This window comes from Meriones unguiculatus, chromosome 11, assembly GCF_030254825.1.
Source record: "Meriones unguiculatus strain TT.TT164.6M chromosome 11, Bangor_MerUng_6.1, whole genome shotgun sequence".
In the NCBI taxonomy this organism is placed as follows: domain Eukaryota; kingdom Metazoa; phylum Chordata; class Mammalia; order Rodentia; family Muridae; genus Meriones; species Meriones unguiculatus.
In genome coordinates, this window is record NC_083359.1 from 12,784,993 (window position 1) to 12,811,092 (window position 26,100).

A 26,100-nucleotide genomic window follows, 5' to 3' on the forward strand; every position below is an offset into this window, starting at 1 on the left:
TTGCAGTAATGTAATTAAGTCTTTGTTGAACAGATTAAAATCGATACTGAACAGAAGGCGTTTTTGTCTGTGGTTAAGTAGACTGGATGTAGGGTTGAGGAGACAACTCAGTGGGAAAAGCACTCGATGCACAAGCTTGAGGGACCTGAAGCCCCAGAACCCACATAAAAGCTGGACATGTATGACACATATGTTCCTGTACTCTCCTTCTCTGTCTGTCTGTCTGCCTGTCTCTCTCTCTCTCTCTCTCTCTCTCTCTCTCTCTCTCTCACACACACACACACACACACACACACACACACACACACACACTGGATGAAAGACTCTAACACAGATGTATGTAGGCATCTCTGTCACCCTTGGAAGCCACAGCAGGCATCTTCAGCGAGGACACTCTGCTTTGGTCTTGGTCTGTGACTGCTACCACAGTGAACTTTTCAGAGCTGCCTTTGAGACACCCATGCTCCTTATTGAGCAACCCCAACGCACTCATTGGCTCACCCAGGCAGACTTCGTTCGGTGGGACTATCTCTCTCACCTGTAGTCAGTGCGCTTTCTGGATGAACAGACATGTCTCCTGAGGGAAAGTCATGTGATACATTCCCAGTGTCTCCTCAGGGTATGTGTGTGATCTGCTAGAGACTACCATATACTGATGATAGGGGTTCTTCATAATCTATTTCACACGGGCACGCTGGTAGTTTATTCTATAGGAAGCAATCTACACAAGCTAGAGTCACCTGAGAAGGGAAAACTCAACTGAGAAAATGCCTCCGTCAGAAAATTCACCTGTAGGCCAGTCTGTGGTACACATTCTCGATACATGATTTGTATGGGAGGGAATGCCACCCCAGCAGTGGTTCTAGGTTGTGCACAAAAGCAGGCAGAGCAAACCATGAGGAGCAAGCCACTAAGCTGCATTCTTCCAGAGTTCTGCTTCAAGTCTTGCCCTGCTGTAACCCCTGCCTGGCTTCCCTCTAACCTGTAAGAGGAGATAAACAAACAAGTTGCTTTTGTTCATGGTGTTCATTACAGCAACAGAACGCAAATTAGAGCAAAGGCCAATAAACCTTCTGTGATCCTACCTCTTGTGGTAATGGTTTTGCCCTTGGGTTGTCGGAGCCAGGGGTGTGTCTGGCATCGAGAGAGAAAAGGCCTGAGATGCTGCTGGTGTCCTCTAACACAGCAGATAGTGCACACCTCAGGGATGCGTCTGGCCTCCAGTATCAACACCACAGGGCTGGTCCCTCCAAGCTAATGCATAGTGTCCACCGAAAAATCAAGACTTACTCAGTGGATTAGTCACTGAAAGTGAATGTGAAATAATGTGAAAACATTATCTAGAGTGTCCAGAAATACTGTACATCTTGACATGTGGCATTCAGACCCCAGGGAAGAGCTGGGTACAGGGGAGCACATCTGTAATCCTAGCACTCAGGAGGTGACGGTGGGAGGATCAAGAGTTTAAGCTCCTCCCCTCCCAAAGAACCACGGAATTGGATAGCTTCATTTCTTGTATGGAAAAAAAAAATATATATATATATATATATATATATATATATATATATATATATATGGCTTTAACCAGAAAACAAATGGGGGGGGGAGGAAACAAAACTGCAAAACTGCATCGCTGTACCACTAAGTTCAACAGTGCCCCCTAGAGGCAGGACTCCCAAGGACGCTTCCACATCAATAACTAATACAAGGGAAAATTGCATTTACTGGGTGGTGACAGCAGCATGACTGGCAGATGAAACCAGGACTTCAGAGAGCTGCAAACTGAAATAGAAAACCATCACATCTCGAAAAAAAAAAATCTCCTGTTGCCTTGTCCCTGACCCACTTCACCCTGACACACTGCTTTGTGATGGCCAAAGCTGGTGGGAGAGCCTGAGATTGAGCCAAGGCACTGCCAAGAAAAAAAAAAAACAAACAAACAAAAAAAAAAAAAACAAGTCAGTCCTAAGTCTGAAAATGGTCAGAGCCCAGGTACAGCTGTTGGATATCATGTTAGATATCTCAGACAGAAGGATTTAATGCCTAAGAAAGGTTAAAGAAGTAATGTATAATTATGGGTGTGTGTTTTGAAAAACATTTAATCCAGTAAGAAGGTATGAGGGAAGAGAGGCAGGGAAAGAGGAAGAAGGAAAGAAGGGAGGAAGAGAAAGATAAAGAGGAAGGAAGGAAAGAGAGAGAGAGAGAGAGAGAGAGAAAGGAGGGAAGGAAAGAAAGAAAGAAAGAAAGAAAGAAAGAAAGAAAGAAAGAAAGAAAGAAAGAAAGAAAGAAAGAAAGAAAGAAAGAAAGAGAAAGCAGGGCAGAAGAGAAGAAAGGGGAGAAAGGATGAATGGAGTACTTGTCTTCAGCATCTCTAACAGACCAGAAATAGGTTTCACGCCTCCTCCCATTTACTTTGCCTTTTTAAACAGAGAGTATATTGAGAAACAGTTTTAATATAGATTTGAGGTCATTAAGACACAGTTGGAAGCATATAAGAAGGTTGTTGGAGTGATTTTTGTGTACTATGGAAAGATTGTCTTTGTACATTCAAAAGGTGATTTCTGTACTCAGTCACCAGGACACCAGCAGTCCAGTCCAAAGACCAACACCAAGCAGCAACACAAAGTCAGCGAAAGCCGCAAGACTCAGTTGGATTGCCCTGGGAAGTTCTCTGGAACATTTCTCTCTGCCAAGTCAAGTGTTGAAGCATGAAGATAGCCCAACAATGTCAATCCAAAAGGCGATGTCTCACTGTGCATGGGCCTCTATATCCTCTGAGTCCACCCACAGATGTTCTCAGCTGGCCAAAGTCACCCCCTCGCATGAGAGAGCTCACAGCAAAACATCACATAACAAAACTGAGTCTTCCATTGGATGTAGGAGAAAACAAGTTAACAGGACAGGAGCCTCCCACAGAGGGCCTCTGAAAGACTCTACCTAGCAGTGTATCAAAGCAGATATTAAGACTCATAACCAAACCTTCAGCAGAGTGCAGGGAATCATATGAAAGAAGGGGGAGTTAGCAAGATCTGAAGAGGACATGAACTCCACAAGGACCAAATATATCTGGACACAGGGGTCTTTTATGAGACTGTTTCTCTAACCATGGACCATGTATGGATATAACCTAGAACCCCTGCTTGGATATAGCCCATGGTAGTTCAGTATCCAAATGGGTTCTCTAGTAAGAGGAACAGGAACTATTTCTGACATGAACTCAATGGCTGGCTCTCCAACTCCCCCACCCCGAGGGAGAAGCAGCCTTGCTAGGCCACAGAAGAGGACATTGCAGCCAGTCCTGAAGAGACCTGATAGCTAGGGTCAGATGGAAGGGCAGGAGGTCCTCTCGTATCAGTGGACTTGGAAAGGAGCAGAAAGGAGATGAGAGAGGGATGGTGGGATTGGGAGGGATTGAGGGAGGGGACTACGGCTGGGATACAAAGTAAATAACCTGTGATTAATAAAAAAATAAAATTATTAAAAAAAAACTGAGTCTTCAAGAAAACCAGAAACTTTCACTTCACAAAAATGGGGTACAGAGCTAAACAGAGAATTCTCAACTAAAGATACTCCAGTGGCCAAGAAGCACTTAAAGAAATGTTGAACATACTTAGTCATCAGGGAAATGCAAATCAAAACAACCCTGATATTCCATCTTACACCCGTCAGAATGGCTAAGATCAAAAACTCAAGTGAAAGCTCATGCTGGTGAAGATGTAGAGAAGGGGGAATACTCCTTCATTGCTGGTGGGAGGGCAAACTTGTACAACCCCTGTGGAAATCAATCTGGCATTTCCTCAGAAAATTGGGAATAGTTCTACCTCAAGACCCAGCTATACCATTTGGGCATATACCCAAAAGATGCTCTATCATACCACAAGGACCCTTAATCAACTATGTTCATAGCAGCTTTATTCATAATAGCTGAAACTGGAAACAACCTAAATGTCTCTTAACTGAGGAATGGATACAGCAAATGTGGTACATTTACACAATGGAATACTATTCATTTTTTAAAAACAAAAACATGCAATTTTCAGGCAAATGGGTGGAACTAGAAAATATCATCCTGAGTGATGTAATCCAGATGCAGAAAGACTCGCTTATAAATGGATATTAGCCATAAAGTACAGGATAACCACACCACAATTCACAGACCTTCAAAGAAAGTAAGTAATAAGGAGGCCCCAAGGGAGGATGCTTGAATCTCACTCAGAAGAGAAAAGTAAAATAGGTACCTGAAATAGATAGACGGAGGGAACTGGGTGGGAGAGGGGGTGGGAGGAGAATGGGGACTGGGAATGAGAATGAAAATCAGTGGGGCAGACCTGGGGATGGGGATGGAATCTCTGAGACAGGGAGGCTCCTAGTAGTCTTTGGGGGTGACCCTACCTGAGACTCCTAGCATCAGGAGATAAGAAGCCTGAAGTTATCCCCTCCAGGAGCCAGGTGAGACTTCCAGTGGAGGGTGGGGACATCAGCCCACCCATAAAACCTTCCACCCAAAATGTGTCCTGCCCATGAGATGGAGCAGAGATTGAGGGAAAGGCAAAACTATGACTGGCCCAACCTGAGACCAACCCTATGAGAAACAGCCAACCCGTGACACTATTAATGAAACTCTGTTATGACTGCAGACAGGAACTTAGCATAATTGTCTGCTGAGAGGCTTCATCCAGCGAAAACAGATGCAGAGACCCACAGTCAAACAATAGGTGGAGCTCAGGGAGTATTGTGGAAGAGTGAAGGATTGGGGGAGGTGGAGGGATCAAGGACACCACAAGAAGGCCTACATAGCCAACTAACCTGGGCCCTTGCAGGCTCACAGAGACTGAACCACCAACCAAAGACCTTGCATGGGCTGGATTTAGACCCCCTCACATATGTAACAGTTGTGCAGCTTGATCATCATGTGGGTCCCCTAACAACTGGAGCAGAGGCTGTCTCTGACTCTGTTGCCTGCCTTTGGATCCCTTTCCCATAGCTGGGCTGCTTTGTCTGGCCTCAGTGGGAGAGGATGCACTTAGTCCTGCTGTAACTTGATGTGCCAGGGTGGGTTGGTACACATGGGAGGGGGGGCGCTCCCCTTTTCTGAGAAGGAAAAAGGGAAATGGGGGAGGGGATGTGAGGGTGGGACTGGGTGGAGAGGAGGGAGGGGGCTGCAATCAGGCTGTGAAGTGATTAAATTAATTTTAAAAAGAGCCACCTCTTTCAATGATTGATTAAAGAGCTGAATGGGCAGTAGGCCAGAAAGGGGGACAGGACTTCCAGGAGCCATAGGGACCATAGGGAAAGAAAGAGTCGGGAAAAGCTTCACCTATAAGACTCAGACGAAGTCAGCCATATGAAATGAAGAACAGATAAAGAACCATGTGGCAGAACATAGATTAATCATAGGTTATACGAGCTGGTTGGGAACAACAGTAAGCCAAGACCTAAAAGCTATTACAAGTAAATATGTCTCTGTGTCATTATTCAGAGCAGACACAGACGGTCCGAACAGTTTTAAACAGTAGCTGATGCTCTATAATAGATGTGGGCTTCTAAGTGAGTCATGTTGACTCACCTCAACAACAGTTATACATTTACGATAGCATGACATCTCTACACACTGTTCATGGGACTTACATTACTAAAACCTGTTTGGTAGGCCTGTTCTTAGCGAAGGGGCAGTTCTTTAGTAAATGATCTCTGAGGTTTATGAGGTGCATTCCACAGATTTATAGACTGGTGATATAAAGACATAGGTCAACACCAGCATCGCTGCTGTGGGTACATCATGAGGAAGTGAAGATATGTGTTTTTGTAATAAGTATGGTCTGTAGCTTATTTGTGAGAGCCTCTTTCTACATCCCCTTAGTTTTCCTTGCCTTTCTATCCTGTCTCTGTTTCTCCTTCTGAGAAACAGATCTCTTCATCTTAAGGCTTGGTGATAGCTGAAACTCCTTGTTCTGAGGCGCTTTTTTTTCCCTTAGATTTGTGTGTGTGTTGTGTGTGTGTGTGTGTCACATTTACGCAGGTACCCACAGAGTCCAGAAGAAGATATCAGATCTCCTGGGACTGGAGTCACAGGCAATTGTGAGCCCCTGTAGATGCATACCAGGAACCTGCTACCCAGTCGTCTATAAGAGCAGCGAGCACTCTTAACTGCTGAGCCATCTATTTAGCTCCCCACCCACCAGGCTTCTTCAGGCTTGGCAGGAACACGGATCTTGCTTATGCAGAATTGAAAGTCTCCATCTGCCTGATCTAAAAAGACACAAGAAACCCTGGGCTTAGATATTGCAGGATCATAATAATTACATGAGAATTTGGAAAAGATTTCATCAGTGAGATGTCAAATCACACAAGCCATAAGACTTACAGCAGATTTTCATTTTTAGCTCAAGATTAACATTTTAAAAAATGGGACTTTTTTTTTCTACCAAGAAGACCTGCAGATGATACTTATGAATCATCAAAGATGAAGTGAAAATATGGTAGCTTTGACTTGGGTATAGAAATGTAGACTAGATCATATATTACCCAAGTTGCCAGATATACACACACAGCACTCTCCTTTAATAAGGGCAACCTCCTCTCTGTGATCTCAAAACACCAAGCGATGTTTGCTGTTTCTTAATGAAGAAAGCATATTCGCACACTAAGAAGGTGGGTGTGCTTGAGAATTTTCACCAAAAGAATGGCATCTCAGCTGAGAGCACGGCTCTGAAGGACACAGGTCATCTTCAACATTTTTCAGAGTTAATATTCAGGTTTTATAATTCTCTGTGCTAAGAGAGCCCCTGAGAGGAGCAGCTTCCGAACTGCAGCCCCCTGGTAACCACTAACGTTGGTTCTACATATCCCAGGAACCATCTAGAGCTCTCCTGACCCCATGTAACGGGCAAGAAAGCTGTCCCAGTTGCACAGGTGGCAAAGTAAGACATGAAGAGGAATCCAGGGTTGGAATTGAGACTCATACTTTCAGGTTTTAGAGGTCCCATGGTGGGTAATCTCTCCTTCACACCGTGTGAAGGCGTGTCTCTGAATTGTTAAATGGTGACTGCTGTGCCAGCAGAAAGCTAGTGCTGCCAGGATCTTGGTATTGTCATTTCTATGGCCCATCAATGGGTCTTATGCGTGTAAATGTTTGTCCTTTCTCTCTGCCTAAAGGTTATCTAATAGAAGTATCAGGTGTTATCTTACTGCTGATTGGTTGTAATAAAGACCTGACAGGCAATGTATGGAGCAGGAAATGGAGTGCAGAATTTCTGGGCAGAGAGAGGTTTAGTGGGAGAAGGAGGCAGTCATGAGTGATTCAAGACAGACTGGGAAGGGAACAGACAGACAGAAACCAGAGAAAGAGGTAAAAGAACTAGCCACCTGGTGGGTCCTAGGCTAGAAGGGTCACGTGTAGATGGTAACTGGGAATCTGCCCCAGAAAAAGGCCTAAGCTCTAAACTATATAAAAGTCTCCATGTAATTCTTTATACCACTGGTGGGCCTAAAAGGTTCCACTATAGTCCTGCCCCTCACCACTGGGCAAGAACACCTCTGATGTAAATTCTGAAGAGATGCTCATGGGTAAACTCTCCCAGGCCGTGGGACTTGGTTCTGGCCAATAAGGTATGAGCACAAATTATGGATATTACTGTAAGTTCTGTCTCCTCAAAAATACTGTATAGTTTCTAGATTCTCTCTCTCTCTCTCTCTCTCTCTCTCTCTCTCTCTCTCTCACACACACACACACACACACACACCAGAGAACTACATACATAACATTTACTGAGTATTTTCAAAGTTCCGGGAGATGGTGGGATAGAAAGATCTTGGCCTCTTTACTCTCAGAGAATAACTGGTCAGGGAAGCTGCCTAAGCATTGGGTAGGCATCACCTTCACCAGCTGGCCAAGGATAACAACACCAACAACACAACCCCTTGGCATCAGATGCCTCCTTAAAGCCACAGCATTGCCAAAACTGCAGAACTTCCATTAAAAAAAAAAACAAACATTCGGAGACAGGCTCAGACTGGGAGACATTCTAGAAAACAGCTGACAAATAACATTCTTAACTACCAAGTTCTTGAAAGATCCCAGAACTATCACAGATTGGAAGAGACTAGGGAAACATGAGGATTGTAGAGAACTAGAAAGCAAACCAGGAAGAGAACATTAGAGAAACTTGGTAACATGCAAATGAAGTGTTAGCCGATGACATTGTCTCAATGTCCACTTCCTGCCTTCGGTGTCTGTGCTGAGGTGATGTGAGACATGGACTTAAAGAGAACCCAGGCAGGATGGTGGAACTTTAATTGTCAACCCGACACAACCCAGATCCTCTTGGAAGGAGAGTGTCAATGGGGGTTCGTCTGTATTAGGTTGGCCTGTGGGTGTGTCTAAGCGATTATCTTGATCAAGTCAACCGATGGGGGTAGCCCCAGATCATCGTGGGTGGTGCCGTATCCTAGGAAGGGAGTCCTGAACTGAGAGTGGATACGCTGAGCTCAGGACTAGCCAGCAATAAAGTAAGGTGTTGGCACACATCTCTCTCTGCTCTTGGTTGTGGATGTGGTATGACCAGCTGTGTCAAGCTCCTGCCTTGCAGTGATAGACTGGAACATGGAACTGTGATCTAAAACAAATATTTTCTCCCCTAAGCTGTTTTTTTTTTTTTCATCAGGGTACTTTATCGCAGAAACAGAAATTAAACTAGGGCAAAAATAGACACCGAGGGAGTGGCATGGTTGCTGTGGTCGACCTGACCATACAGCTTTTATGCTTTGGACAGTTTTATAGGGAGAATGAGAGCACTCAGCACACTGGGCTAAAGAAGCCACTGGATGCTGGAAGCAGAGGAATGGGACAATTTAGTGGAGGCTAGGAAGATAAAAATTCTGTAAGGGACAGCCCGTTGAGAGGCAGTTCATGAGGTTTTAGAGAGTATCAAGGAGTGTCAGGAATGGGGAAGGATCGGGCTGGATCTGTGTGCAAGGATCGGGCTAGAAAGCAGCTCTGACTGTCAGAGAGACTGGCACCACCGAAATGAACCTCTGAGCTTCAGAAAGGCAAAAGAAAGTATCTCCTCGGGGTCTGCACACAGATCCTGGTACAGCTGTAATCCAAGATGGGCAGGCTACATCTCAAGCTGCCAGCAGAGCTTGAGGATGTGTCGTTCGCACGCTACTGGCTCTGAAAGCATAAAAGATGCAAGATTTAGGGTATCATGGAGAGGAGCTGAGAGCTGTGTCAGAGTCCCTGAGTAGAGCTGTGAAGGTGGTCTCGGGTGCCATTGGAGATGGGCATTGGAGATGCTAAGACCACGTAAAGCTATAGGTAGTAGAGTGGAACCACCCTAAGCCCAAAAGAGAAGCTGTGTGTGTTGCGAGCGGCAGAGCTTCCTAAGTCCTTTGGAGCAAAAATCCCATTCGGAGCTTCAGGTACTGGACATTGAACCCACAAAATTTGGTATGTGCCCTGCTGGATTTGGGGTTTATTTGGATCTGATTATATAATAGGACCTCAGACCTTTGTAGACCCCAAAACTTTAGAACACCTGATGCTATAATAGAGGTACCATTATGACCTTAGAACCCAGCATTTAGGCCTCAAACGTGTCAAAACAGGAACAAAGACCTAATCTGTCAAAGACCTAGCCCATACAATTCCGGAATCTGGGAAACTCCCTACGCTTCTTTTGTTCCTGTAGTTTTGCTTCTTCCTAACCAAAGTGTGTCAACAGTATGTGGCTATTGTGCACAAAAGGCAAAGAATGGTGAGTCTTAGGGCACACAGTTCGGACAAATTCCCCCTATAGCTTTCCAGCTAGCAAATAAAGACTTTCTGTTGGCTTTAGGAGTCTGCATTCTTTAAAGGAGTTGCTCACAACATTCTGGAGGCCCCAGTGAGATTCTCTGAGATGCTTGGGCCTCAGGTCCTCTGAAATGATTGCACCAAAAACTGACAGTTTCTAGGGAAAGCGCACCCTGAGACATTCCAGAACCCCAGGGAACTTCTCCCACCTCTATTCCAGATGCTTCTACCCCAAACAGGAAACTACAGAAAGTCGTCTGGATCTGTTCTCTCTGGAGGTGAGTCTGTTCATGGTACCTTCTGCATAGGGGACTAAGAAAAGTCTGGACCCAGCCCTAGTTCCAATGTCTGGGATCCTCATGAGACATCACCAGAGTCCCTGTTTTGAGACTGTGTGATGGCCACCTCTGGTTGTCCTTACTGTGTGTCTGTCTGTGTCATCCTCTGTGCATTTCTGTCAGTCCTATTAGTTGAAGAAGCAGATCTAAAATGGAAGGAGAAATGAGCCATCCTGAGACCACAGTGGCGGCTGCAACTGTGGTTAGTGGGCAAATGTCTGTCAGTTCTGTTCTAGAGAATTCAATACCCTCTCCTGGCTTCTGCAGGCACTGGGAGCATTCACAGGGTACCCAGACATGCTTGCAGACAAACATGCACACACATTAAAATTTAAAAAGAGGGGACTGGAGAGATGGCTCAGAGGTTAAGAGCACTCACTATTCTTCCAAAGGTCCTGAGTTCAATTCCCAGCAACCACATGGTGGCTCACAACCACCTATAGTGAGATCTGGTATGTAGGCAGAATACCATATAAATAATAAATGAATCTTAAAAAGAGTAAAAGATTCTGGTTTAAAAGTGCTGTGTTGTATGTCAGGTTGACAAAAGTGGTGTACAATGATTGGCTTTATCAACTCGGCTTGAAACAACCAGGAAAAGAGAGTCTCCATGAAGCATTGTCTATGTTGGGGGGGGGGGATCTTAATTAAGTAATTGATACCAGAAAACCCATTCCACTATGGGTGGTGCCATTCCCTAGGCAGGGGATCCTGAACTGTATGAGAAGAAATCAAGGTGATGCTCTGTGCATGTTTCTCTCTGCTCTTAGCTGTGGATGCCACATGACCAGGGGTGTATCACACTCCTGCTGCTGTGAATTCTGAGTGATGAACTGTAACCTGGAACCGTGAACTGAAACAAGCACTTTATCTCCTAAACTGTTTTGGTTTTGGTTTTGTTGTTTTTGTTTTGAGGATGAGAGTGTGTTATCACAGCAACAGGCATGAGACTGGATGAAGCCACTTTCAAGCACTCCCGGTTCTGTAACTTTTCAGGAAACACAAAATTCAAAATGAAAAGCTAAGGCGGGCTAGAGAGACTGCTCGGCAGTTAAGGGCACTTTCTGCTCTTGCAGAGGACCTAGCTTCCCTTCCCAGCAGCCACATCAGGGTGAAATATCACCTGGAACTCTGTCTTCAGAGCATCTGGCACCCTCTTCTAGCCTCTGTGAGAACTGTACTCATGTGAACACAAATACACACACACACACACAAAGGCACTATGTTCACAGAAATAGTAAAAATAAATGGTTTTTAAAGATCTAAGGTAACTCAGGATGGAGACAGTGATAGAGACCATCGTAGCCCTCACAGTGGCTTGCTCTTGCTTCATTGTCACCAGCACTGAACAATAAAGAGCCTTGCTGGCTTACTCCTTTTGATCTCTTTATTACAGAAACTTCTGTTTATCCAATTCTAGCTCGACACCCACCTTACTATTAAACCTGAACCCTGCAAGCTTGGGTCTGAGTAGCTGCCTTGCCTCCTGGGTATCTGATATAAAATGGATGACCAGGCTCAGTGAGTGAAGAAACCAGGGCTCTGTGGTCACATTTCATTCTGCACCTACTAATCCCAGGCTCTGAGCCCCTCTGCCCTCTGTCTTCCTGAAGACTTGATCATGGAGCCAGTGGGAGCATTCCAGTCCTCAGCAGTCCTTCTGACTAGGCCTTTCTTGAGTCTGCATTGTGACAAGACCCTGGCATGATGACATTTTTTTTTTCATTTGCTGTGGGCCTCTGGCCACAGCCAGGACAGCTGTTGAATAAACCGATGTCATGATGTCATACCAGACTGAAAGGCCGCTGAACTTCTGTGTTGATAGTAGGAACAGCACAGCCAACAGGACTGGGCTGGGGCACTTCCTTTATGTGACTGCATAGACAGTATGGAGTGAGATGCTGGAGTACAGGGATTCTAGTAGAAGGCACCAGCAAAGCCATGGGATTAGCTTCTCAGAAGCACGGTGGACCAGGAGCCGCGATGTCATTGAGTCCTGAGACAGAGAAGCACCTATATCCAAAGCAAAGACCCCCACCTCCACCCAGAGATGAGAAGGGGTGCGCAGTGACTTGAACCACACCTGGCCCCGAACAGATCAGGACAGATTGTCCAGACACCAAGTAACACTTTAATAAAGGAGCTAAGTGGCTGCTAGCATCGCCTGGAGTCCTGTGACTTCCAACCCACCGAACAATTAAACTGGAAGTTATTCGAGAAGAAAGATGGTAACACCGAAGGGACACCGGGTGGGGCAGAGCCCAGGGACCTCACAACAGCAGCTTCAGAAGAAGGAGGGTGCCCAAGATAGAGGAGGCAAAGGAAGTTTTGATGCCTAGGTTGGCTGGTGGGATGACAGAGGCTGGGAGTGAGGTGGCCTTCGTGCATTCAACCTTCTTGAAAATGAATTCTCCAACTGTCGTGTTCTCGGGGGTCAGGAATTGACAGGTAGTGTTGTTGATGTTGGAACAGCCTCTCAGCTCTACTTCGTCAGTACCTGAAGATGCAGATGAGAAAGTCAGAACTCTGCACAACCCTTCTGCCCAAGCCCATGCAGATGAGCCATCTGCAAGAGGCTGAGCAGTGTGCAGCAGTCCCTCTACTCCTGAAAGCCATCTTTAAGGAAGAAGCCCAGAGTTAAGAATAGCAGACAGTAGCAGGACAAGAACTGTGGAGGTCGGAGGCCAGGCCCCTCCTCACCCAACCCCAAAAGCAACTGAGGCTTCGCGAGATGGATGGCAAACCCAGACTTAAAAGAGACATGGGAGCTGAATCTTGGATGCCCCATCTTCTGTGTCCCTGTGGAGGTGTTGGGTAGAAAAAAAAAAAACAAAGACAAACTGGGCATGGTGGTGCACACCTGCGAGCCCAGGACTTGGGAAATTGTAGCAGGAAGATCCTGAGTTCAAGGCCAGTCTCAGCTACGTGGCAAGAGCCTATCATGAAGAACACAGAGGGGAAGGGAGGAAAACAGAAGGAAGGAAGAGAAAGAGAGGGAGGGAGGGAGGAATGAAAGAAAAAGAAGAAAGGGCAAGCGTGGGTGACAGGATCTGCGGCAGCTCTTTTTCTCAGCTCTCCACTCAGATGGGGATGAATCAGCGGGCAGCCTGCAGTCCACCTGACCTCCAGCATTTCCTCTCAGATCTCATTCCTCTGGATCTGGCTTCTTCCTGTCTGAGTTTTCCTTTAGGGAAAAAAAACGCCAACAGAAAGCGCGCAGGAAACTCTCAGCGTCTCTACCTTAGCTCAAAGCTCTGTTGATTTAAACACAGCTTCAGACCTGAGCTGTAGGAAAAGATCCATGTCCCTTTCAGAGATGCAGTTATGACACTGGCTACTGCTAGGTGGTTGCACTACTATGGGTCTGTCAGCTGCAAATCAAACATTCCTGGGGATCGAGGAGCTCCCAGAAGACTGAAGGGACTCAAGGGTGTCCCTTGGTGCTGTCAAAGCATCCTGGGTGAGAGACTGCCAAACCCCAGAATGAAAGCACTTTGCTCTTGCTTCATCCCCAGTATCAGTGCTGCAGAGTTGAGCTAATGTGAATCAATGGGCACAGAGCTTGGCACATCTTGATAGGATTTTAAAAGTGCTGTTAGACAGAAACAAGCAAGGAAAGGTCCATTTGTGGTCTCCCTGGCTTTCAGCATCAATGAGACTACATCGCCAGGAGACATGAGGATGAGATGAGCAAAGAAAGTCTTAGCCACTGCCTTTAGGCACAGCTTTAGATTTAAAAAAAAAAAAAAAACCAGTGCAGTGTGGGCACCCTGAGCATTTCAAAAGGAAAGTGACCTTTCGCTGTGGTGTAGCTTGGTGGTAGAAGGTATGTTTTTGCATGCATGCAGCCCTGGGGAATAGAGAAGAAAGAGAGACAGAGGAACAAGAAGAGACTGAAAAAAATGAGAGGGAAAGAGAGTGGACATTCTGGAATTTAAAAAAAAAATGCATAGAGGCAGAGAAAAAAAAAAAGACCAGCGGCTGGCAGTCTTGAGGGGTAGAAGAAAAGTATGAGAAGAAGGTTCACAGAGGCTTTCAGGACAGAGGGTCTTCCTCTCTGTGACACTGTCATGCTGGAATGGACTGTATCAGGAGTGAACCCTAAGGGACTGGGGACTTGGGTGACAATGATGGATGACTGCGTCATCTTTCCACTGTGGTGAGCGCTTCAACAATGACAGCAATCGCACATGAGCCAGACAGCAAGGGTACATGGGGCGGGGTGGGGGGGGGCCTATGCCTTTAACTCAGCTTTAACATATCTCTAAAATATCTCTTTAAAAATAGTTTTTAAAGACTTTAAAACATAGGATACTTGCATCCTCGGGCAAGTCCATGATTATAGTTAAGCTTGGAAGTTGACATTAAGCAAAAATTGAAATGAAATCTGTATTTGGGTGCAGGTCTTAAACCCTTATCAGTCTGAACTGTGTTTTAGCTGAGACTAGCTGCTTATTCATGTTTGGTTTGCACCTCTTTGTTTCCTTCTTGGAAGTCACTAGACCACATTCCATTAGCCAGGTTCTAACCAATGTAGTGTGTAGGAGGACACTCTACAGTCACTTCCAGGCCTGACTCCTGAAATAGACCCCGCCTTGCCTCACTGCCCTCCTCGCCACCTACCACGCCACCTTCCAACCGCTGCCATAAAGGAGCAGCAGACATCTACTCTGCCCTGGGGAAAGAAGGAGAGAGCTACGGCACAGTTGTGGCCCCAGGGCTGTTCCATTAGCAAGGAGAAGCAAATGTGCACTTCTTGCACATTTGTTGGTCGGGTAGTCTGGCAAAATGATGGCCACAGTCAGGTTCCTTTTGTAGGGAGAAAGGAATAACCGGGTGGCCGTAGCTGCCGAGAGCCAACGCCTCTCAAGATGTAAAAGAAAAGTATATATAGGTATAAAAACATATAAAAGCCACACCCATCCACACCTACAGAGCAATGGCAGCCTAGTAGAGAAGGAAGTGCCAGGAGGGCAATTCAGTCAGATAAGTGAGCCTAGGGTGTGACTACAGGAGGGCAAGAGAAAAACAGCCGGAAGTAGCCCTGGACGAAGGGCAGATATAGTAACCAGCAGAAGGCTTCATGGCTGTCTCCAACTGAGAGGCATCCTGAATTAACCCTCCCTCTGCTTCCCATCCTCAGCTCTCCTGCCTTAGCTCAGCACTTGCACCAAGGCTGGATATATTTCAGCTTGAGCCCTGTTAAGGAATTGAAGCTCCAGGCTTACCATTTGCAAACCCAACAATGACGTGGACACATTGTTCTCCTTTGTAACACGGCTGGGTTTTCTGCTCGCAGACCGTTTTGTTGTGGCTATAACAAGAGGTGCACTGAGTGCTGTCTGTCTCCTGTGTTCCAGAGTCTGGGAGAGGAAAGACGTTACTTAGGACCACGTTATCACACTGCCCTGGAAAGCTGGGACAGGCAGAGGAGCTTCTGGAGAGTCTACAGCTGGGGAACCCCAGATCTAGCCCTGAAGACACATGCTTGGCCCAAGGGTGGTCTATGCACAACCCCAGAGACCCACCCCTCTGGCGCAGCTAATCTGGAAGAATGGTGGTCTACAGTGCTCTGGGAGAAAGAAAAGAATCCAAGCTGTGGCCAATGTCACTGCCAGTTAGCTGTTTGGTGCACTAGCCAACAGGTGTCTGATTGACTTTAAGACTTGTTCTTTGCAGATGAAAATCGTCCATTTCTTATTTCGATGAGGAAAAAAACTGAAAATCACTATGAGAACCTTCAGTCCTAAAGGTCTGTGCTTACGATGATGAACCTCATCGTCCGCCCATGCTTTCTTTCTTCTCTAAATCAGTGATTCTCAACCTATGGGTGCAACCATCAGAAAATATGTATTTCCGATGGCCTGAGGAACTGAGACGCCACTCAGAAGCAAAATTACAGTTATGAAGTAGCAACAAAAATACATTTATAGTTGGGGGGGTTCCTAAGACCATTGGAAATACATGTTTTCCCATAGTTTCAATGCACTGGTGGGGAGCCACTGTTCTAAATAAAGACTTTGATCTTTGATCTAGGTGGCCACTTCTCAAATGGTGGTCCAGGGACTCCAGGGTCCCTGAGACCCTGCAGGGATTCCCAAAGTTTGAAACCATTTTTATGCAAAACCAAGGTTTCGTGCACTTCTTTTACTACTCCTGCTGCCTTGTGTGAATGCAGCGGAATTTTCCAGAAGCCCCACATAATAAGTGAGACTGAAACAGACTAAATATACCAGCAAATATAAGATCCCAGCGTCTCTCTCTAAACCAGGATTTAAACACTCTAGTCTGGGGGAGCAGAGAGACAGCTTAGTGGTTAAGAGCACAGGCTGCCCTTTCAGAGGACCCAGGTTCAGTTCCCAGCAACCATGTGGCAAATTCGAATCCTCTGTAACTCCAGCTCCAGAGGATCCAAATGCCCACGTCTGGCTTCCATGGGCATTGTATATGCATGGCGCATGTACATGCACACATACACACACATACAAATACACGCAATAAGTATTCTAATATATACTGTATGTATTTGTATATGTGTAGACATAATAGCATATATTATATACGACATATTAAAACATATATACAACTCATTAAATGGGGGTTTTTTTGAAGTTATTTCAAAAAACTCTTACTAGTGTGTGTGTGTGTGTGTGTGTGTGTATACATATAACTTTTATTTGTTTTTGCTTTTTGAAACAGGGTCTCACTATGCAGCCAGGCTGTCCTGTAACTAATAGAGATCCACCCTCCTCTTCCACCTTCCAGGCGCAACCACACCTGACTAACTCTCTTTTCACTTTTGAATAGATGAATTAGGATTTGTGGCTCTGCTTAGCTTTAATACCTAACCTGGTAAATATTAGCAGGTGGAGGCCATGTAAACAAAAGTCTTGGGGAGTCTTCAGTTGTTACTGAGACTTAGAATATTGCCAGGTGTGGTGGCCGAGGAAGGGCGCTGATCAAAGGTCATCCTTGGCTCCCTAGCAAGTTTGACGTGAATCTAGACTGCAGGAGTATCGTCTAAAAGAAACTCTTAGTTGAGGCCCTGAGATCACAAAATGACTAATGAGCATTTGTTTTGCTTGCCACACACATGAACCGTCAAACTTCCATCTTCACTGGAAAGGGGGAAAGCATGCTATTTGAACTGACGTAGCATCTCCCGTGTCCCTTGTGTAAGTGCTGTAAGCCAGCTGCTAACATCGCCCAGCTGTGTGAAGTCCCTGGACGTGAGACACCCATCCCCAGCCAATCAGAGCAGGCAGAAAAGCCAGGGTGGAGCATGGAGGTGTGACACAGGCCCAGCTGCTCAGCCGATACAAACCTTGGCTGGTGTCATTGCATGCCTTTCCTTGGCAGCACTGGCTTGCAAAATGGAATCTTTGGTCATCAAACACACGCACGGTGAAATCCACTTCTGTGGTGGTGTTCTCTGGGCAATTGAGGGCCGAGCAGAAATTATTCTGGTACAAATTGAAGACTCCTCCTATGCCAAGGCAAACACAGACTGTTAGTGCCTGGAGAGGCTTCAGGGAGGGCAGCATCCTGAGGAGAGAATGCTTCAGACAGGCCACAGCACAGGAGGGTAGAGGCTGATGGATCCATGTGAGTTCAAGGCCAGCCTGGTCTACACAGTGAATTACAGGTCAGCCAAGGCTATGTACTGAGACCTTGTCTTGGGGAAAGAAAAACCACAACAAAGGGAAAACTGTTCCCATTCAGAGACCTTTCCCTCATCAGACTGACAGAGAGATGGGTTAAACTCTACCATTAGCTAACTGACACCTGGTGAGCTGCCTGCGGTCACATGCGTGCCCAGGAAAGATGTAAATGAGGCACAGCACGAAGTTGTGAACTTACAGAACATACTATTAAAAGTTTTCACGATTTTTGTTGTTGCTACTGTTAACTACATCTCTTGTTCTTGAACATGAACTTTATGGGTGACAACGCTGTATCACGTCAAAAGGTAGGGTATCCAAAAAAAAAAAAAATGCTTAGGCAGGAAGGACACCAGAAAGTTGCAGTCCAGTCTGACACATATACAGCCCTCCTAGGCCACTAATTTGTCTTAACATCTCAAAAAATAATAAAGCAGACACAGCAGGGTTTGTTATATGATGCATCATAGTACCGGGTGTGGTTTCCTTCCTAGAAACTGTGTGAGAATCAGGCCAGAGCTACCCAATACGGAGACATCAGCAATATGTGGCCGTTATGTTAAACGTGGGTTGGTCTAAATAAATTAAGGGACTGGAAGTGTAGCTCTGTGGTAGCATGCTTGTGTCTGGAACATGCAGAGCTATTTATTTAATACCCAGCACCATGAAAAAAAAATTAAATAAGGTTAGCTGGCCACGTTGGTGTATAGTCCTAATTCCCTCATCCAAGAGGCTGAGATCAGCATCAGCTTCCTCCATGTCTCTCAGACTTATTTCCTGGTGAAGGGTCTCAAGGTGGCCTGGCCCTCAGCAGTTTTAGGCTGGCTGGCCAACAAGCTCCAGAAATGCTCTGGACTCAGCTGCTTCAGGGCTGAGACTACAGGCATGAACTGCCATGCCTCGCCCTTTTACGTAGCTGCTGAGGGAGAAGCTTGAGCCCTCACGTTTGTGCAGCAAGCACTTTGTCTATTGGCCCATATTTTGAGCCCCCTTGCAGACAAAGGACAGGGTTTAGATGTCAGTCTGTCGTCTCTCCTGCTTTCGTGCATGGAAGAACTCCAAGCGCACCCTGGAAATACAATGATCTAAACGAGAAAGGAGCCAGGAAGCCAAAACAAGATAGAAAAATTCAAATGTCTCAGACAAAACATCTGCCTCTTATGGAGCTCTAAGTTGCTCTTGCTGATTACAACTACAAAAATGAGGTTTCGTCAGTGGTAGTGATCCTGGAGACACCACAGGGCTTATCTGCTTGTTTGACTCAGAGTCTGTTTTCCCACCCAGCTCCTGCCCACCTCAGCCACCGGGGAGTCATCTGCATGACCCGCTAGTCTCTCTACACTGTACAGCCCCGCCCTGACTCAGGTACCCTTCCCCTGTGCCCAACCTTCCTCTGTAGCACCGCCCTGACTCAGGTACCCTTCCCCTGTGCCCACTTTCCTCTGTAGCTCCCACCTCCCACAAGTCCGGGAGGTGGCAGCAGCTCCACTCACCTAGAGTGGAGTTGATGAAGGATGCCACACAACTGAGGGACCCTTCTTCACACGTTGTTCTGGTGTTGACAGAACAGGTGCCGTTGGGGACATGACACTGTACACAATCCAGGGAGTCTGAGGGGACAAAGTAGTCACAGAATGCAGTCAACAAACCAGTAGAAGTTCACAAGGCATCACACCTACCACGGTAAAAAAAAAAAAATCCAGATGGGACACCCAACTGTCCCCTGAGGAGCCCCAAACTGATGCTATGAGGTGAAGCTATGCCCCTTAGCTTTTCGTTATTCATCATTCCCCAACAGGAAAACCAAACCCTGACCAGCAAGAGTGGACTCATGGTTATCACACAACACAACAGGCCAGGTAGTAGGCACCAAGACACCAAGAGAAAGAAGATTCGGAAGGGTTAGGAGAGGTTTATCCAGAAGGGGCCCGCATGGACTCTCTCACCTACAGCCGTGATGGCAAATGCCACAATGATCGCCGCAATGAGGGTGCCTTTCATGATGCTGGGGGCTGGCTTCTCCAGAGGATGGGGCCGCAGAGCCTCAAACCTGGAGAGACACAAAGAGGGCAGCCAGGGATCTTGGAGGAATACCTACCATTTAAAAAAAGGTGTTTTAAAGACACTGAAACAAGATTAGGAATGGGTCTGTCCTTGTCCCACATGGCTGCACAAAGCTGTAACTCTTGTCTACCCTGTCCTGACGAAAGGTTGAGTTTAAGCCGCAAATGGGCAGACAGGCCAATCTCCAGTTCTGCGAGGGCCGAAGGATGTGTCTATCAGATTTCTGTCACTATGACAAAACAGCTGAGATGATTAATCAATTTATATGGAAGAAAGATTCATTGTGGCTCGTGGCTTCAAAGGTGTCAGTCATTTCGACCCGTCACATGGGCCTTTGTGGAAGCTCATCAGGACAGAGCTCTGTTCACCTCACAGCAGCTGGGGAATGGCAAGGAAAGAGGACAGTGCCCTGGTGTCTCCCTCAGTGAGCTAACTTCCTTCTCCCAGGCCTCCCTCCTAAAGGTCCCAGCACCTTACTGTAGAGCCTTAGGCTGATGACCAGGCCATGGGCTTTTGAGAAATAGCTGAGATCCAAACCCTAACAGGATCCCAGATGAAAAGAGCTGCCCTGGGTTCTGTGTCCTCCTCACCTCCCTTGGGTTCTGTACTCCCCTCACGCCTCACCAGAATATAATGTGTACTCTCCCTGCAGGGCTATCCTGCACTCACTCAGATGGGGCTGCGACCCCCTACGCAGACACTCTGAGCCCTTGCTGTGCTCCAAGCCCCTCCCAGGCACTAATCTGAGTAATTTGTCCACCTTGACAACAAGGCACTTCTCTTAGAACCCGAACAAAACTGACAAGAGAGATGGGATGCGCTCAAAATAAAGACCTTACTCCCTATGGGTGTCAGAGCTGGGATAGGCTGCAAGCCACACTCCTCTCTGCCATCCAGCACGGGTGACATATCGCAAAAGCTGAGGCCAGACATATCAAAGCCCTGGAGTCAGATTACAGCATCACCAGTTTCTCAGCACCTAGTGTCCTTTACCTGCAAATCATCTGAATCAGGTCTATGGAGCTTGCTAGGGTTGTGCCACGTTTGTCAGGATCCTAAGTCACAGCCCCAGGAATTCCGTTTTGCCTGAGCTGCAGCGAAGCCCAGAAAGCAAACCTCTGCACGGGGCTCTCCCTGCTTGTGATCTTATTTACCCTATAAATGGCAGCCATGGCCGAACATGGCTCCTCAGGCAGATAAGGACACACCTGTCTCTCAGTACAGGAACCATCGTTCAGCTGCTCAGTAGCCTCGTGGGCTCAGTGAACAGCTGCCACCGGCCCCGGGCAGGCAGAACATTTGCATCCTGTGGGGCCCCAGGCCAGGCTGGTGTCTGTACCCTGCAGGCATGCAACTTCGAGGAATAGCAAAAGCAGCCCAGACTCAAAGCAAGACACACTCCAGGTCCTTCCCGCCCTGAAGCTTGGCAGCATCAGAGAGCTCCCACAGCCTGGGGAAGAGCGGACCCGTCCCTGGGGAGAACAGCCCTTCTGCTGCATCCCTTACCACAGCTCAAACACACATCCCAGCACACAGCACACAGCAATGTGGCCTCCTGGTTGACTTCTCAGGGACTAGCAAAAAGTAAAAATAACAATAAGAGACGCTATCACAGTCAGGGGGACAGGGGACCCACATGTTTTCCCGACTTAGAGACCCAAAGAGCAATGGAGTACGGCTTGTTTAGAGTATGTGACACGTGGGCTCTGCATTCAACTCTACATTCATACACGTACCAAGACACCCCACCAGGCCTGGACCCCAACTGCTGGGGAAAGACTTCGAGACCCTTATTACTGTGAAGGAGGAGGAAGGCAGAGAAAAGCCGGGGGAGAAGCGATCACAGAAGGGCGTTCGCTGCACAGACCGCCTCAGCTTCACCACCACACTGGTTTTCTTTCCAGACCCAGAGAAGTCAGGACCTGGCTAGCAGACAGCAGGGCAGCACAGCCTGGTGGTAATCCTGTGGTCGGACACGAGGCCTGTCAATCACTTCCAGAAGAACAAAGGATCTCATGTAGCCCAGGCTGGCCTCAAAATGACTGTGGAGTCAAGGATGACCTTTAATTCTAATTCTCCTGCCTCTGCCTCCTGAGTGCCGGGATGACAGGCATGCACGATGAGGCACAAGAAACGGCACCCAGCACTTCCTGCGTCTTCGGCAAGCCCTCCACCACCTGAGCTCCTTCTCCAGTTCCCTCCCTGAGCGGCAACACTCAGCAGTCTGGTAGCACGCTGCCACAATTGCTGCCATGCACCAGGGAAGCCAGAGCTCAGAGACACGGTGCCACATGGACAACAGGACGTCACCCAAAACACACACACACACAAACCCCAGCCTCAACCTCTACTCCAACCTGCCCATCCTGAGATCAGGGAAGCAGTGGGCATCCCTGGCAGGGGGAGAAAAAGGCTCAAGAATATCCTGAACACTAGCCACAGCAAGTCTGAGTTCCCCGAGTGCCACCCCCCAGGATTCAGGTTCTCCCAGGATCAGGCTCCAACCTCAGCGTCCCCTCACCTTCTGGGTCCAGCCAGGGATACTCCCAGGGAAGGTGGAATGGCAATGTGTTGGAACAGGTGCGGGGAGAGGCCTTATATAGCAGGTGGCTGGGTGATCCAAAAGCCCAGTTGCCTTCTGGGGAGGGGCCTTTTTGTTAGCCAGGCCCCAGCTTAGGGCTGTTAGCCAGTGCCCTGCCCAACCATAGCGATGAGGCTCTTAACCCTTGGCCCCTGTGTAGGTGGTGTTCTCTCTGAGACCTGCAGGAATTGGAAGTACCTGCCTTTCCCACAGCGTATGATGGGACACAGTGTGTTCCTGGCATCTTCCAGTGTCGGCCATAGCCCACTGACTCACTTCCATAGCCTGGGAATAGCATTCCTGAATACCAGCTTGGTAAAACGGTCCTCTCCCAGTTTCCGGCCAAGTCTCCATTTACAGACAAGGAGCCCCAGCTATGGAAGAAAAATGTAACAGGCTTGCCCATGGCAGCTCACTGGGTAGAGTCAGATGGACCTCGGGAGGGCCAAGTCTCAAGAGGCGCGCGTCTCTTAGGCAAATGACGTCACCTGGATAAGTTTGGGGGTTTTCCAACCTAGATAGAGCTAAGCCCACTGTGTAACTGCATGGCATGATGGGTGGGCTCAGGGGCCCCAGCAGGGTTCACTGCCTCCTCTGACAGCCAGGATGCCTTCTTGTCCTTCATCTGGGCAGCCAGCATTGACTGGAGCCCCTCCCAGCCCCTCGTGGGATGCTCTGGCTCTCCTCTTCTTTCTGTTGTCCTACCAACATAAACGGACCAACCTCAGTCAGGTTTCTAAGCAGAGACCCTGGCCAGTTCTTATTTTTTCTACCCTCATCCTCCCTCAGCCTTAATGAGGAAATTACCATGAACAAAAGCAGTTCCTTGCCACACAGGGAACTGTTGTTTCCAGCCACGCACCCACTTTTGCAACAAAATTAGATAGCAGGGTGCAGGATGGGGTAGTGGATACAGGAGAATGAGCAGGGATGAGGGCAGATGGGGAGTCCCAAGGTTGGAGCCACCCCAACTGAGCATCCGAAGGACTTGGAGTGCTCATGAATTTGACAGTCCTGGGAAGCCCCCACCGAGTGTTAGAACGAGGATGAGTACAGGAAAACTAGACTAGTCAATGCTAAGTCTCCTCAAGAGGCGTCAGATACCCGGGCTAGAGAGACAAATGCAACCAAGGAGAAAAATAGTCTGACTCCAGACTTTGCACCTCATGGCACATGAGTTACTTATTAACCCTGTTCACTGCCCAAGCCACCTCTGTGAAATCCCAACAACAGCCCTTATAAAAGACCTGCTGGCTGTTTGCTCCCGAACCCCTCATGTCATTCCACTGTGTTTTCCAAGGCCATCTATCAGGAAGGTTGAGGGGTGTTGAGCCTTTGGAGTCATACACACAGATGATCTCAATCCTGTCCCCTCTCAGTGTCAACACTGAAGCCCAATGGCCCAGGAAAAGCCAGCCCCAGTGATCCCTTCAACCTTTACTCTCGAGCTGAGAATCCCTGAGAGAGGCTCAGACACTCTGGTTCGGCCATTTCTGGGCAAGAGAGTGAGGTCAACCCTTCTTATATGAGGTCCCACTGAGGCTGGGTTCCATACCAGTATGTAAACCTGGAGCAATTATGGAAAGTAGTTGCATCCCAGGGTTCCTTTCAGCCTCCAGCAGAGCCTGGATGTGAGTGCCCCACCCCCAAAATTCCCACTGTAGTAAAGTGTACAAAGCCATCAAGGAAGAAAGGCCAGAGCAGGACAAGAGTTCAGCAGAGGATTCCATCAAGAATGACCACCTTTACGACACCTGCCCTCTGTTTGCTTCCGGGAGCTCCCACTGGCTGCCTTACTCCTCTAGCTATAACATTATGACAGGCTAAAAAGGTAATTAAAATCACTGCCCTCCATGCTCAAGCCCCCAGCCACTTCACAGAGGATGCGTGCACAGCCTGAAACATCAGCTTCCCCACGGCCAGCAGTCCTCTTTGAGACAGATTCTCAAGTTCCGTCCCTGTCTTCCAAATGAGAAAAAGATCATCTCTTACTTGTTAAGTTAGCCTAAGAGTTAAAGGAAAGCACAGGAACATGAGAAGGTGGCTCAGAGGCTAAGAGCACAGGCTGCTCTTGCAGAGGATCCCAGTTCCACTCCCAGCATCCTCGTGGTGACTCCCAACCACCTGCAACTCCAGTTCTGTGACTGGTGATGTCCTCTAGCCACCAAGCACCCTGCATGCATGAGGTGAACTAACATTTATCCACATTTTAAAAAACATTTTAAGTAAATCAATTTTAAAAGAAAGATCACTGGGAAGACATTTGGCATGCATACATACATACATACGTACATACGTACATACATACATACATACATGTCACACTGGCCCTCTAGTCACACTGGCTCACACCTGAGACCCCCTCAGCCTAAAGGGACACACAAGGCCACACAGGATAGTGTTCTGGGCGAAGCCCAGCCTTGGAGTGCACCCTGCCACCTACCAGCCAAGCGAGATTAGAAACTTGCACACTATTTGAATCTGTTTCTTCACCTGAGAGAAAAACAGTAGCTACAGGATACCTAATTGGCTGTAAGGATCCAGAGATTTGGGAGTTAGTCTTTATCGTTTCTTTAAGCCGTACCAAAATGCTCGTCTATGTTTGCCATCTGTACCAGTCCTTCGAATAAAGTAAAGTAGTATCAAATCAAAACAAATAAACAAAAAATACTAAGAGAGAAACGGACGATGATCTTTGCACAATGCACAGAAGACTATAAGGCTGGCCCCAGAGAGTCTTCACAGTGTTGGTGGGAATTTTTCAGTGGCTCGGGCAAAGCCCTGGTGAGCACGTGTCTAGGCACGAGTCAGCTAACCATCACAGGAAAATTTCAGGAATAATCATTTCTACAAAACCTGTGCGCAAGGCTGGACTGATGACTCGGCTGTTAAGAACACACACTGTTCTTGCAGACAACCCAGATCCCAGTACCCACGGCAGGCAGGCTCACGGCCACCTCCAGCCCCAAGGGATTTGACAGCCTCTTCTGGCCATGCTGGGCACCCACACACATATGCCATGCACCCACACATACACATAAATAAGAGTTTACATTTAAAAGATGGCAGCCCCCTGCCTCTTTGCCTTTCTGTAACCATTGGCCTTTTTTTCCTCCCCACATACCCTCACCTCCAAGCTTCAAATTTACTCATTTATTCAACAGGGCACTAACCAAAAGCTTGAGGAAGACAAACCAATTTCCTGCCCTTTCCAGGTTTTTAAAAATTTCATGAAAACGAGTGTCGCGATAGAAGTAAAATGTAGCAAAACACATTAAATAACAGCGCTGACTCCCTAGACACACGGAGAAAAAAACCAGGCAGGGATTTAGAAAGGCAAGATGGCCCAAAAAATCCTCTCTTTTGAAACAGTGTGTCTTGCTTAAGGAACTGAGCTGAGCTTACTAAAGAATTACCAGTTCATGAGAGAACCCAGTTTATGGAGACTTTACAAGGCTGTGTTCATACCCTCCTCCTGAGCTCATTTGAATATTCTATATTTGTTCTCCACATGAGCAGCTTAGCTGACGGGCAGAGTTCCTGAGCTGCTTGCAACATGGTAGAGCAGTTTACGAGCGGTGAGTCAATGTTCCTTCCAACATTACAATTTCCTTCTTCATAAAATGGTGTGTTTCAGAATTAGCACCTTTACACACCAATAAT

At 47.2% G+C, this 26,100-nt stretch overlaps 1 protein-coding gene across 2 annotated transcripts; it reads right to left on the reverse strand.

The window, feature by feature from the left end:
• Window positions 1–12,239: 12,239 nt before the first annotated feature.
• Window positions 12,240–25,144, reverse strand: Lypd8 (LY6/PLAUR domain containing 8). 2 transcript variants are annotated; one of them, XM_060365024.1, is made up of 6 exons: window positions 25,022–25,144; window positions 19,739–19,842; window positions 19,286–19,402; window positions 17,456–17,617; window positions 15,360–15,494; window positions 12,240–12,628 (listed from the first exon to the last, which is right to left on the reverse strand). In XM_060365024.1, the coding sequence occupies exons 2-6, from the start codon at window positions 19,791–19,793 to the stop codon at window positions 12,402–12,404; spliced, it is 696 nt and encodes a 231-aa protein (XP_060221007.1). In that variant the 5' UTR covers window positions 19,794–19,842; window positions 25,022–25,144; the 3' UTR covers window positions 12,240–12,401. The 2 variants fall into 2 exon arrangements, with proteins under 2 accessions (XP_060221007.1, XP_021498951.1); XM_021643276.2 differs by lacking the exon at window positions 25,022–25,144 and adding an exon at window positions 22,378–22,498.
• Window positions 25,145–26,100: the final 956 nt, after the last annotated feature.